Below are 15,670 nucleotides of genomic sequence, written 5' to 3'. Positions count from 1 at the left end.
AACCCAGTTTTTCTGTGGTAGTTTCTGTGTGGACCAACATCATTTATGCTTTCCAGAAAAAGAAACAAATATCAATATCCAAGGCAGTCCCAAAAAAAGAAACTTTATGAACTAAAGTTTTTAAATATTTATACTCTAGAGAAATTATAACAAGTTGTTTGTTTCCTATGTAAAGCTCTGAAAGCAACATTTATATTCATCTACAATGATTACCTAGGGAGACAGTCCTTGTCCCAGAGCCATTGCACTGGAACAGCTTTCTTCAGAAAGATAACAAATTGCAGCATTTAAGTCTAAAAACTAACAAAATCTTGTTCACTTGGTGTAACTTCCCTGATGGATAGATATCTAAATTTTTAATTGTTTTTAAAGTGACTCTTTCAGAGCTGGAGTCATGAAAGCCATCATACTCTAATTTTCTGAAAGCTTCATAGAACCAATATTCTGAGTATAGATAAAGAGCAATGAAGCACTTTCTTTCCCATAGGAAAGCTTTCCCACTCATATTCTTTGATGCCAACTAACCTTCACATCTGCTATTTCCCCATTGATTGCTACAACTTGGCACTTTTGTAGAGTGTCTGATGAGGCAATTCTATTCAATGACAGCACTTCCTCTTCAACAAAAGAAGTGCAGTAAAATAACAGTGTGTTTCCTATACCTTCAGGGGAAAGGCTGTTTGCAAATTATGCACACAAACATATATACACATTTATGTGTGTGTATATGGAGAAGAAGAGGATTTCTTCCTTTAGACTGATCTGGTGTCTATGTAAAATTATGCAAAGTAGATCTGGATTTGAATTTTTTAAGCAAATGAGGAGCCATTCTGGGTCCCGCTTTAAAAATCCATCTCAAAATACATTGTGTTCACTATGGAAATAAGCTTGGAATTAGTCATCACTTAAAATACCTTCCAAATATATGTTTACAAATCAGTAATGTGCATTAGACAGCATCAGAACTAAGAATGTGTTTTGCTGTCCTTGAATATGAAGAAATCAGATCCTGTTTTCAAATTAAATGAAATAATTTCTTTTTGACACATATTACATAATGAAATATTTCATTTTAAATTAAAATGGCAAGCAATACCAACTACATAATAGTTCCATTATAATTTTGTGGAAAACACCAGCATGACAAAAAGAAAAGTAGTTTTTAAATTCAAGATCAGATTAAAACTATTAAATGATCAGAGTTCTAATTGCATTTTACTCTGGTTTTCCTCTAGTCCCTGGACTCTACTATTTTTTATTTGTTTATTTATTTGTTTTGTGAAACTTCAGATTCATTAAGATTTAGAGAAGACAATTAATTCTGTCTTTAGTCTTACTTGGAATTAAGTCCTTTCTTTTCCTTTTTATTTTTGGCATGTCTTTAGACCTATATTCACAAAGGTATTGAAATGCCTAATACTTAGTGGAATCAATGGAAACTTATGTATAAAAAATAAACATAGAGGAATAAAAGATTTAGTTCCATTTTAGGATTTTCAGGTTGCATTTATAACTTAAATTATTCTCACAAGAACAGATTTGCTCTAAGCTGAACCAGTACAACTAAGAAACAAATTTCCTTTTGTAAGCAGGACAGAAACAAAAAACAGGTAACTGCTCTGGAGATGTCAAATACCCACCAAAGACTGTTCCTAATGGGGTGTTTGTACATGATTATCTAATTTTGATGGAAAAGAAAGTTTAGCCCACTGACCTTGATTTTAAAAATGTTGCTGTCCTTTTTTGCTTACTACTAAAAATATAGTCTGAATGTGTATAAGACAGAGATATAGAACACATTTTTAAAAATATATGTGAAACTCCACAAAAATATTTCAGTATATATTTTACTTTCAACAATCCACTTCAAAGTTTTTACTTCAAAATCAGGGGTGAGAAATCATGATTTTTTGAACAATAAGTTTTAAAACAGCTTTTGGGCACTGGAACAGGCATGCTAGAGAGGTGGTCAGTGACCCAAGACTGACAGTGCTTATAAGGCCTTTTGGTTAATGCCCTTAATAATTTGCTTTAACTTTTGATCAGCCCTGGATTTCTCAGGCAGTTAGACTAAGTGATTTCTTTAGATGCCTTCCATCTGAAATATTCTATTCTAGCAATAATAATTTACTAATTTCTAACTAAGAAATACAAAATTATAGAAAAATAAAATTTGCAAAACATAATTAATGATTCAGAATCTGTTAAAGGGTGTAGTTTGTTCTGGATGTCAGCTAATTTTATTTTTCCCGTAAACAAGGTTGCTAATTGTGCTATGTCATCCTACTAATCTCCCACATGCAAGCTGAACTATACCCTTTAATTTCAGATTTCCATGAAAATTCTGATATAGAATATGTCAAGACTACCACATACTTCCTACAAAATATGAAACAATGCAAGCACATTACTGGTGTACGCATCAAAGGCCTGCACCTTTCACTCAAATTTAATTAAAAAAAAAAATTGAACTTATAAATGTAACAAAAATGACAGCAGATGACACAGCAACACCTGCCCTGCTACTGGAAGATTAATGTACTGAACCTCTAATATGATCAAGCACATGGGGCCATATAAACAAATTAAAACATTGCATAGCATTTATTCTTTATTTTTACTTCTTTCATTTTCTTTTTTGAAATACAGGCCCTTGCAAATCAGTGGTTTACTCATTGTGACCAACACAATCTTTCTAAATGCCATGTTTACATACACAGACCATAATTTTGCTTGTATTTCAACTCAGACTATAAGCCAAAATATGAACTTTTTCTGTGATTTTTCTATGAGAGATATTTCCTTTTTTTTTTGTGCGTGTGTGTGTCTTCATTTCAGTATCAACCGGTTAGAAAATAATTTATTTGCAGTTTTTAAACCATTAATCTAAAAGAAATATTCCCACTGTGATAGTTAAGTCAGTCAGTTTTACTATAGAACAGGAATTATGTGCATTATTCCTTGTAAAATGAATTAATTTGAGTACATACATTTTTTAAAACTCCACCTCTCCCTGTGGTCAAACTGTAGTTTATACATATATGAAAATTGTCTAATGCTTAAAAAGTGACGATAAATTTTATGAGATTCTTCTTAAATACTTTTAGCCACCTACACAATAAGTATCTACATCCAAGTAATAACCTAAGTTTCTCTTCTCACAAGACAGGTTAATTTCTGGAGCTCTGGAGAATTTTCATAGATATTCTTCCAGGACATTTGCTAAGTACAGAGGAATTACTTTCTAGTGTTTTTCAGTTTCTTTGATGACTGCTGAAGAGGAAAGCAGGTATCTACATTTTGGAGTGCGGGGAAACCTGTCTTACATATTTTAAAACCTACATCTTTCCTACTCAAACAAATGTGTGTTTGTGTTTTCTGGCTTTGACACCAAAACACAGACTATTATTATGCCCTATTAAATTCTGTCAATAGTTGATATCCTTTCTATAACAATGTACCAATTCACCAATCTACTTTTAGTACAGTCCTGCCCTAAACATTTGGAGAAACTTCGGGAATACAGCCTATTCCTGCTTTTACTCATTATTATTTCAGGGATGCCAAACTTTTTTTTATAGTTCTTATATCAACAAAGAATAATAAATTACCTTCGCTAAACATTTTGCCCATGAGGCAAAACTAACTACAGTAGCAGTTGATAATATTAACATAGGGTTTGTGTAATGCAGTACAGTGTAAGAAGATAAAAAATTAGAGAAGATAAAAAATTCAAGTGACAAATACATAATAACAGGACATTTTTAATGACTTGATTTCATCACTAATGTCATCATATGAAAAAATAAAAGAAAAAAATGCAAATCACAAGTTATTGCAACTACAGCCTTTGTCAGTGCTGATGGTTTTGCTGTTATATTTATTTCCCTAAAAGTTAGAGATTAAATTTACCAAAGTAATTCTATATTTCGGAAATGAAAATTGAAAACCTAAAGATTAAAATCACAAGTCTCGATGACTTTTCGTAAGTGTTAAGACTTTTATTTGTAGTATTTAGAAATCAAGCTCTAGCTTGGAAAGAAATCTAGAAATACTTTATGAGACAAGTAAGAATGTAAAAAATAATTGGCCTCAGTACTTCTGTGAAATGAGCCCCATAGTTCCCCTTCAAACCTTCTTTCATCTTTGATGATCTGATTTGAAAAGACAGCGACTGAAACTGCCGAATCTTCCTCATTATGAACAGACTGTGTCTGGAAGAGGAAACTGAAAGATCAGTGTTTCCTCCACTAACTTCTGATTGTAGGGGTAGCCAAACCCTTGACTAGAATGGCATTGTTGGATTGCACGTCTATAATGAACTATGATAAGCATCTCTGCTCTTCAATGAGCAAAAACTGCATCAGGAATACAATTTGTAACCATAAAATAAATTAAGAAACCAAGCTGGTTTTTTTATTCAATTCAAGTAAGTTCCTTAGTAATTCAGCCTGAATAAAATTACACTTGAATGATAACTACCTGCATAGGCTTAGATAAAAGTCTTAGAATCAAAGAAAGTATCCTCAAAGCTTCTTTGCCAGACAAGGTAATAGGGTGAAGGAAGAGGTAGAGAACATTCCTATCAAATCAAAGAAAATTTTTGGCACTAGTATTCCTTCCTCACAGAAAGTTCCTTTAGGGAGCATATTCCTTTTTCAGAAGGTGGAAATGTACTTCTATCATGAAACTTGATGTCATGAAACTTCTATCAGAAATGCCAAATAGAAGTTCTAAACAGTTCTGGAAGAGTCCTCGTAAGTCAAGGAAGGTATCACTAGTATTAAAAAAAAAAAAAAGAAAGACACTGAGAGACAGTGAGAGCTAAAGAAAGAGTAACAGAACTGTTTCTGTCTTGCCATTGGCCTGCAGTAAAGGAAAGTAAGAGTTCTTCAAAGAAACACCCAGAAATTCAAGTCTTCAAAGGCCCCCAAGGTATTTGCCATTTTTTATAGTTTGTTGAGAGGTAAAAGATTTCAGTTTTTAAATGCAAAGATATACAAACAAGTATTTTAAGGTAAGTTATATCCTTTGCTAGTAAATAAGAGCTTGCTAATAGTATGTATAGTAAAAGGTCTCATGTTTCCTTCAAGCCACAATAGCTCACATGATAACTTATCTGGATTTGCAGATTGCAAATTGCTTTTCCATATCCCTTCCTGATCAGTGACTGCTCATGTCTTGGATGGGTATACTCCTTGCTGGGTAAAAAAAATGTCTGGATGGCTGAGCCCAAAGGCTGATGTATAGAGTAATATATTGTCCTTTAGCAGCTAGTCACTACTGGTGTTTCCCAGGGCTCAGTATTGGCCCCAGTCCTGTTAAATATTTTTATCAATTATCTGACTTAGGAGATCAAATGCAACCTCAGTCATTTTGCAGATGACACCAAGTTGCTTGGGAGTGTTGATCTGTTGGAGGATAGAAAGGCTCTGGAGAGGGATCAGAACAGAATGGATTGACAGGCTGAAGACAAGTGTATGAGTTTCAACAAGGCCAATTGCTGGATCTTGCCCTTGAGTCACAGCAGCCCAATGCAGAGCTCCGGGCTGTGGGAAGAACAGCCACTATTACAGAAAGCTTCCCAGTAGAAAATGACATGGGGATGTTGGTTGGAAACTGGCTGTATATGAACCAGCAGTGGCTTGCCCAGGTGGCCAAGAAGGCCAATGGCATTCTGGCCTGCATCAGCAACAGTGTGGTCAGCAACAGCAGGACCAGGGCAGTGATTGTCCTCCTGTAATTGGCACTGAGGATGGCCCACACCTCAAAACCTGTGTCCAGTTCTGACCTTCTTTACTACCAGAAAGAAACTGAGTTGATGGAATGTCTAGAGAAGGACAACAGAGTTGGTGGAGGATCTGAAGCACAGGTCTTATGAAGATCAGTTGAGGGAAATGGAGATATTGAGCCTGTAGAATAGGACCCAGAGGGGACACCTTTGTGTAAATTCACTACAACTACCTGAAAGGAGGTTGCAGCAAGGTAGGTAGACTCTTCTCCAAAGTAACGTGAAACAGGATGAGAGGAAATTACCTCAAATTTTGTCAGGGTAAATTAAGACTGATTAATAAAAATTTCTTCATGGAAAGGACTGTCAAGAACTGGAACAAGCTGCCCAAGGCAGTGGTTATGTCACAATCCCTGGAGGTATTTAAAAGACATGCAGATGAGGTTCTTAATGACATGGACTTGGTAGTGTTAGGTTAATGGCTGGACTCAGAGCTCTTTTCCAATCTAAACAACTCTGTGATTCTGTGATTCTAAAGTGTTTTTTAGCATACCTTTTATAAACTAGTAAAGTTATTGTGCAGATTAAGGATCTTTAATACATTAAATACAAGTTCAATTAATGCACGGATAAAGAAAAATGCCTAAAAGGCAAAAAAAGCTTGCATAATTACATAATTATTACCATAGATCTATTGCAAAAAGGATGGTTTAATCAATCTCAACAAGCACTCTGTTTGGAGAAATTAATAAATCTGGAGAAGAAATTCATCAGCATAATAAGACTTTAGGCAATGTCTGGGGCTATTCTGGCACTGAAAGTATTTCTGTACACAAAGCAATGCTAATGTATGTGGGCAACACTTCAGTACTATGATAAATAAATTGACAGGCAGAACTAAGAGTTCACCTCTGCTAATGAATGGAGGATTTCAGGACGTTTTAGTGGGAAGAAATTCAATGCTGAAGGTTGCTCATATGGCAGGGTCCCGCAAAAAGAAATAGCTGAATCAAGGGCCAGCTCACTCCAGAGAATTGCTTCTGAACAGCATTCCCAGGATGAGTCATAAATCAAATCTGGCAAACTTTGCATGGCTACTTGGTGACAGATCTATGTGCTTTGAAGAGCAAGGCAATTTTTTTCATGCTCTGATAGTTAAAAATGTTCAGATGTACTCTGAATTTCTTAAACAAACCCTAACTCTGAATTATGTCTTTCATACAGAATGCTGTTTGCAGTTAAAGGTTTCTCTATGATCTGTTTCAGTTCTCTTTCTCACCTTGCTCAAGATCTGAAGACAAACTTAAAGGGGAAAAAAGCTGAAAAGAGAAGAAAAAAAGAGAAGTGTTCTCACCCTACCTCCTGGGGAAAACAGCAGGAAGAGAGAAAGGTGATAAGGAGAGAGAGCAATTAGGTTATGCATTTCTGAGGAAAAAGCCTTGCAACTAAACTTATGATGAGAACCCAGAGATCAGTAATTCTCTTACAACTGATCCTGTCAGCAGCATTATTACAGGCCCTGAAGAGGCCAGAAAGTGGAGAGCATCAGGTAAGGGAAAGGAAGCAAAATTGGTTACCAGTTTAAGACAAAACCTACATTAGTACATAAAGAAAACATACATTGTAAGTATCGGCAATTTCAGTGTGGTTGATTTTCTCATTATCACGCTTTCAAATGTGGATTCCCAGTGGCTTTCACATTTAGCAGGGTGATATGAGACTGCCCTGCCATGTAATGACACTCTACTCCACTCCCATCAGTTCTAGCTTTCTAGCAGCTAGAGTAGTTTTCTTCAAAACTGAAAAATAAAAATGCAACAACAAAAATGTTCATTTGCAGCTGGATGAGATTGCTGGGTTGACTTGCCACAGGCCTAAGGCATGTGGAGCCACCATGCTTGAGGCTGAAGGTAGGAGAAGAGGTTGGACAATTTGGAGTTGGACTGGCTTAAAACAAAACAAAACAAAATAAAAAAGCTATTGAGGAAAGCAATTTACAGCAATTAGGGGTGATTAAACTACATCTGACTTCAAAGGAAAGCAAATGGTATTTTGGGATGTATTAGGTAAAGCATTGCCAGCCGGTTGAAGGAGGTGATCCTGGCTCTGGAGTTCTGTGGCTAGTTTTGGGCTCCTCTGTACGAGACAGGATGCTGCTGGAACAAATCCAGAGGAGGGCTATGAAGATAAGCAAAGGCCTGGAGTATGTCTCTTATGCATGAGGCTGAGGGAGCTGGGTCTGTTTGGCCTCGTGAAGAGATGAATGAGATGGGACAATATTAATGTGAATAAGTATCTGAAGGGGGATACCAAGAGGATGGAGCCAGGCTTTGCTCAGTGCTGCCCAGCAATAGCACAGGAGGCAATGGGCAGAAACAGATGCACAGAAAGTTCCATCTGAATATGACGAAAAATTTCTTTACTGTGTGAATCAGTGAGCACTGGAATAAGTAGTCCAGAGAGGTTGTAGAGTCTCCCTCACTGGAAGTATTCAAGAACTCTTTGGACACAACTCCATGCAATGAATTATCTATATTTGATGAAAATTCTTGTCTTTTGTTGATCAATAATCCTGACACAATTTCAGATTCAAACTGTGGTTTGGGTACCATATGCATATCAGGCTTGACTTTCTAAGGTGAAATGTAAAGTTTTTTTTTTTTTTTTACCCAGTCTGGGCTCTGATTTCTTGTATCCCATATTTCTATCCAACTAGAAATTGGATCTTGCTATACTTTATCATACCTTATACACTGAGAAAGATCGATTTTATTCAGATTGTGTCCACTATGTACCTACAGTATGGATTATTAATGCATACACACTGATTAATTCATATTGTCGGATGCAATTTTGAAAAATAATGCAAAGAAGTTGGCAATAATGCCAACATACAATACAAATGTTTGTATGTTTATTTTGCCTCTGTATAATAGTCATACTCTGAAATACTTATGGGACCATAAGGTAGCCCACCTGAGAGTTCAATGAGGAGATCAGCACAATGCTTTTTCCCTTCTGAACACTTTTCGTAAGGCAGAAACTGATACTGAGTTGTGGAAATGTTTAATTCATTCAAAGAGGAACTAGAATTTTCATAATGCCAACATTTCATTTATTTTTGATGTCTCTCTTAGACTTCCTTTCAAAAATAACTAGTGGGAACCCAATTCTTAATGGCTTTTTAAAATGTTTTAATGATTGTGAATGCCTACTCTTGTTTTCATTGGAAAGTTATATTTTTTTTTCCTTGACTGGACATCAAAAGGCATTTCTACATGTTCCGTTTATTTCTAAGAGCTGTAGCCTGAGACAAATGTAAATGATAAATATGAATCCTATAGTTTTTAAGTATACCAAAATGTTATCCAGCAGCTTATTAAGAGTATTTACTGCCTGGATATATAGAATAATCTCTGTAGAAATGAAGAGCTGACTAGACATGTTCATCTTTTTCAGTCCTTACTGAAGGGTATAAGAAATGAGGAACGGGGAAAGGAGAAAGGGAAGGGAAAAGTCACAGGTCGGGGGACAAACATGAGAGTGAAAAGACAGTGAATTTCTTTTGAGCTCCATTTATTTTTAGTTTCATGACACAGCACTGAAATGCAACACAAGCCAAATATCTGTTCTTATTTGCTGTAGGAATAATAATCACTCTAGGGGTCAAGACAGCATAAAACCATTGTCCCCATAACTAGACAGTTGCTTTGAATTAAGCACTTTTTGTGAATTTGTTCTGCTTTCTGCCTTAAAATTCAAAAGAAAGACAGTTCACCCCATACAATTTAATGGTACCAAATTTATTGTAATTTCTTCTATAGAGAATTCAAATGAACTGCTTTTCTTCCTATACTCTTTGTTAATGTATCATATAACCTACCAACCATTGCCTAACTTCCCAGATCTTTTACAAAAATAAGTTGAACTCGGTGAGGCAGAGATGCTTTAAGATCTCTGGACAAAGTCTGTATCTCACTCTCACAGGCTCTACTATTGCAGATTTAACTGTATGGAGTGACCACAGACCTCGTTTTAGAGATTTACAACTTTATCTGCTTTTTTTTTTTTTTTACATTTAAAGACTCAGTGGTTAAGTAGTGTTCTTGCAAAGAGGGAATCATGGCAAAGAGGAAATGGTGCATTTCAGCTGTAGGTTTTTCCAGCAGTTAGGTCCAAAGCAGCATAATCAAAAAGAAGAAAAAAGTGTTTACATGGTATTTATATTCAATTCCCTTTTTAGAAAAATCTACCACATGTTTTTTCATGCAAGAACAAGTCTGCATTTGTTCCATCAAAATGCAACTTTTCTATAAAGTGAAATGAGCATGTATCTGTTGCCTATTATTTTTTATGCTTTGTCAAAATTAGTACATGGAAGCTGTGACTGAAACAATTGTTTTCCATTAGTCATTGCCACTTACTGGATATTTGAGAAACTCACAAGCGGTACTTCTCCCATCTTTGACTTGCAACAATTGCGCCAAATAATTAACACATACTGCCAATCTTCATGATGTTTTATTTGAGACATTAAACTGAAGGTTCTTTGTGTGTATGCACCCATGTATTTGTACTGTATCTTTACTTGTTAAACAAATAAACATAATTTTTTCTATTACAGTGTTCAAACTCAGACATGAAAATCCCACTGAAGTACAGGTTTCTGTACCTCAATGCCAACCTCACACAAATGAATTACATTAATACTTTTATTCTTGCTGCTGTTCTTCTGTTTATGTCAGAGAATCTGTAATTTGTACTCCAGTTGCAAGCAGTGGGAAAATTCCACCATAAGTCCTTCCTTCAGCTTTAAGAGACTGTTTCTGAGACTTTGTATAGGTAGACCTTAATGCCACTAATGCAATTTCTTTTAACAACAGGCTGAGAATGTGGAAGAAGAAGATAGACAAAAAGTGCTGAATTTTGCCTCTCTAAATTTTCTCAGAGAAGTGACAACAAAATAGCTAGGGTAAAATGTGAGGGCATGGGGGAAAAGGAAAATGACTAAAAAGGATGAGCAACATGTCTCTTTATAGAGAGAAAGCAGTGCAGGAAGAATTGAAATATATTGTAGAAATGTAGAGCTGGAATATAAAACTTGATCCCAAAAAGGAAAAAAAAAATAAACCAGCAAATGTAATTGGTAAACAGAAAAGTCAGTCTACCAGACAATTCTAAAGTATGTGAGTCAGCTTTCCTGAATTAGTCCCCTGCCTACCTTTCACCAAGTGATCCTGAAAGAGATGCAATCCCATTTAGTGCCTCAGCTTCTTTAACAACAAAACAGAGAGCTAAGACCTTTTATTTGGGATAAAGGAGTAATGACACTAATTTACTGCTATTAAAGAATGAAAAAGTACTTTGGTTTCTACTATTTAGTATGCAGATGCCTAGTAATCATAAGTAAGAAAACTTCCATTGTATCTGGTACTATAAAAACCTAGAAAGAAATTAAATTCTGGCATTGAACATTACAGATATAAAAAATTATGGGAGAAATAAAAGCATGTGACAGCTTCACAAGAAATATCTTAACATTGTAGACCTCATACATGTATAGTTTTTTGTGCGTGTGAGGGTGGAGAAGTGTGGTGCAAATAGAAACTGGGTAGAATTAATATTGTTCTTCTTAATTTCAGAATTGTTATTCAGCAAGAAAACCAAGTGAGAAACACAAATTGAGAGACCAGATAAATCAGAGGCAATGAAAAATCTGAAGCTTTTTTCATCCAAGAACAGTTAGTGTGAGATCACTCCCTTTCATAAAAATAATAAATGATTTTTATTTTATTCCAAACAGGAGAAAAAACAGGTTTCTGTAATTTGAAAGTGGTAAATAGTGACAAAAGCAACCAAGAGAAAGGAAGAGATTTTCATAATTAAGAAAACATCCATAATTTGAGAAACATCCAAGTATGTACCGGTAATGAACACTCCTAGCCTAAAAGCAGATAAGGCTTAGAACTTACTTTCACGTAACTTTTATTCCAATTCTTGAACAAAACTGAGGCTTTCTTTATTATTCACAATTAATTAGCTGAGCAGACCCACCAGGCATATAATGTAAAAAAATAACTTGTAAAATTATTTCCTTTCCATGCTCAGTCCAGATAAGAAGATCTTAAGAGGAGAGAGCACTGAAATTTTCCTTTGCTTTCTGGTTTCTAAAAGAGTTGTACTTCATATTTCTCAGACCATGAGGAGGCATGAGATGAAGGACCTAGTAAAAGCCTGAGGATAACATTCTCCTTTTTCATCAAAGCTATTTCACAAGGATATTTGACTCACAAGAGTAACAGCATTTTCAACATATATCCCATGTGCTCTCCAAGATTTTACCTTCAGGAAGTTTTAATCCAGCAGTTAGCTTGTTACATTGAACCATTTTGGTTCCCCTTTATAATAGGTTCTGATTTTTTAGCACCGCCAAGTTTTGGCCATGCTCCAAAGTTTTTTTTAAAAAAATTCAATGGACTGCTATATAGCTAATTTATGAAGAAATTAATGTCAGTCTTGTGGACAGCTACCAAGCTTTACTGTGACTGGAACTAATAACTATTATCAAGATATGATAATTTCATTTAACATTAGCAAACCATCTGGTGTCTTTATATCTTGTTGTATCACAGTGTCACTGTTTTACTTAATCCACTCTCATTAAAACAAGACAAAAGCAGCTAAGGATAAACATACACACAGATGATAAATTTACCCTCTCAATTATCTTTGTTAAACTCCTACCCCCAGAACTCATACCCTCTTAGATTTTTTAAGTACAAGAGTACTACTAAAATCTAATCTGATCTCCTGTATAATGAAGGTTATCTCTTTCCTTGAGTAACCTCTAAATCAAAAGAACAACATGCTTGTGCTATGCTTTATCTATCTTTCTCATAATGGCTGCCTTTGATGGATGAATCCAACCCACTCCTAGATAAGTTATACCAGTGGTTAATGACTCTCACTGTTAAAAATATGCACTTTATTTCCAGTCTGAATTTCCCTAACTTCAGCTATGAAACACTGGATCTCATTATGCCTTTTTCTGCTAGATTAGTGAGTCATCTACTGTCAGAAGTCTCATTCCCATTAAGGCATTTGCAAACCATGATCAAGTCACCTCTTAACCTTCTCTTCAGCAGATTAAACAGACAGATCTTTAGCCTCTAACTGCAATGCTTATTTTCAGACCTAGAGTCATTCTTTCACCTTTAATGAACACTTTCCAATTTTAAGCATATTTTCAAAGTGTGATGACCAGAACAGGACACAAAAGTTCATTACTATTTTCCTTAATGTCATACAAAATGGCACTTCCTACTTGATATTCAGTTATCTATATATCAGAGAATATAATATATACCATTTAAAACTGTTTTATCAATCATGTGCTTAAGCACTTTTTGTATTTTTTAGCATTCTCTATCAGATATTCAATTCTAGCAGAACCTTATAATACAATTCCACTTAAAGTGTTATTTAAAATATTTTCTTGCATTTTCACATTTTTTATGTAAGGAAATTACATTCCTGAAGTAATTAGCTTTGCTGACTAGAAGTATGTTTTGAAAACACACAAATGTAGATATACTATGTTGACCAAAATTATAGTACTTTATTTTCTGATAACTCCACATCATTAGGGAAAAATACCTAATTTTACCAGGAAGTTTGTGATTAAAGACTGTATATATGCCTGTCTATAAAATATATATATATATATATATGTATATATATGTTTTTGTTTATCTTTAATAGAATTCATATGTAATTACCTACATTCCTTACACAGGCAGCTCTAGTGAATGATATTTGCATCAAGAAAACCCTAATGTTCTCCTGGAGATTGCTTCAGACACTGAATAAATCAAATGGGATTGTATAGTTTTCATTTACTTTCCTATTTGAGCATGATTTTCACTTATTGATAATCTGCAAGAACAGATGTAGCTACGTCTAATGCTTAAGTTTAAATTAGTTTCATTAGGTAAATAATATCCAGTAATAATAAAAAATATTAATAGTAGTAGCAAATAATATAAATTACTTTTCTACCAGATGAGATAGTAAACAACAGAAAAATATTTCAAATCAGTTCATTCCAAGTTGGAACAGTTCTTAATTATTGGTTCAGTTTCATGTCATAAAACACTTGCTAATTATGATGTGCTCACAAAAAAATCCAGAAAATATATGTTTTCAATAGAATAAACCTTAAATTGACCTAAAATTTATCAGCTGAATAAATAAATCCTATGTTGTCTTATGAGTTCTCTTTTTCATTCATAGTGAAGGAAGGAAATTCATTAATGTAAAGAAAGTAATGCTAAATTATGTGATCTGACATCCTAAATTTGTTGTGTTTAAGTCTCGGGTTATTTCAACTGCAGATAAAAATCTTCAGTGAAGGATGTGAAAATGCTATTTCATTAGACATAAAGCCTCTTTAGTTCTCGGATACAATACAATACATAGATAATCACAAAATATATCTAGACAAATGTAAACAGAAGAATAAAAGAGAGCAGAAAAGGAATAATTGTGCAGAAAAGGGACTACTATATTAACATGCAGTGTGAAAAAAGTCCACAGAAAGAGGAATAGTCTCTGTGCACTTAGAAATTTAGAAAACCCACATTAGAAAATTAGGGATAAGAAGGAAAACTGAAAATTTAAAAATTTAAAGTTACTTCCTAATATTTCTACAGTGTCCACAGTTTGAATCTGAAAGAGAATTAGATCAAAATTTTGTCCCATACTAAATTAAGTTTAATCCCTATAGTGCTTTCTGGTACTTCAATAAATATTTTCTGTTATTTCTTTGTCTCAAGAAGACAAGAATGATTTTGACTCTTTAAAATTTCAGTCTTTAAACTTTCGATGTTGTTACTTTTAACTGCTTCACATATTTTCCAACATGAAGAGACCTCTAACTGATTAGTTACTTCTCAATTTCATCAGCTCCTTTCCCAATGAGTATTCTGAGGAGAATACTCAGAACATTCGCAATGCATGCTTTAAGTTAAGCAGCCTGAAACATTCTGAGATATTGGAGTAGAACGATTTTTATTTCCAAGCAGAACCTGAAAGCATTAGAAATTATTTATGTTTTAAAGTAAAACTATTTGTACACTTTGATTTGGTACAAGGTCTATGGTCATAAGATTAAATAGAGATTATTTAGCCTTGATATGTAAACAAATCTTGTGCTCTCTGAATTTCATGAGAAGCTGAGCACACAGTCTTCAATTTCTGTACTATTTTAAAAGCTGCCTTGGTACTTAATTTGCTGATTACAAATGCCAGTGTGATAGCCAATGCAGAGCTTTAAGTGATAACATAATAATTCTTAAAACTAGTCTATATTAGCCAAAAAGTCTTCAGAAATAACAGAAAAATATTGTAGATACCTCTCTAGAAGATCCGATACACCTCTGTGCTATCCAACATCAGAAGTTAGAGAACAAACCATCTTCTCTCCCTTCAAAAATATTTATCACTAATCTCAGTCTGCTTAAATGCCTGATGAATCTAGACAAGAAATATTTTCCTCTAATTCAGTATCTCACTTCACAATATTTCAAATTGAATTATCTTAATAGCATGTTAAGAGAAACAGAAAAACTGGGATAATCTGAGCATTTTACATGGACCCAAAATTTCATTTTAAAGTTTCTCAAAATTATGAAGTCCAAAAGGTTTTCCTCAGTAGAGCCACTAATATCCTTAGTGTTTCTTGAGTAAAGACTATAATTAGGTACAATGCTGCTGAATTAAAACTAACTTTTAATATGACAAAGCTTAATCTTGTATCAGCTAAAAAGGAACTGAGCAAGGTATTCAGGTTTCTTCAAGTAATTCACTACTATAAATTCAATTAATTAAAACATCAAACAACCTTTTTTCTTTTCTATGAGAGGTTTTTCATTTGATTCC

At 34.3% G+C, this 15,670-nt stretch overlaps 1 protein-coding gene across 8 annotated transcripts in view; it reads right to left on the bottom strand.

Annotated features, from left to right (window-relative positions):
- Nucleotides 1–15,670, bottom strand: part of GRIK2 (glutamate ionotropic receptor kainate type subunit 2) — a 345,199-nt gene that overhangs the window by 71,666 nt on the left and 257,863 nt on the right. The window contains exon 15 of one of the 8 annotated variants that reach the window (XM_032747257.3): nucleotides 2,799–9,881. The exons of the other annotated variants lie outside the window; for them this stretch is intronic. Coding sequence (XP_032603148.3) covers nucleotides 9,852–9,881 — 30 coding nt within the window. The 3' untranslated portion in view covers nucleotides 2,799–9,851. Of the gene's footprint in view, nucleotides 1–2,798; nucleotides 9,882–15,670 lie in introns of those variants that run through there. 8 annotated transcript variants of the gene reach the window in all.

Source organism: Taeniopygia guttata, chromosome 3 (genome assembly GCF_048771995.1).
Source record: "Taeniopygia guttata chromosome 3, bTaeGut7.mat, whole genome shotgun sequence".
Lineage (NCBI taxonomy): Eukaryota > Metazoa > Chordata > Aves > Passeriformes > Estrildidae > Taeniopygia > Taeniopygia guttata.
This window is presented reverse-complemented; position numbering and strand designations above follow the sequence as displayed.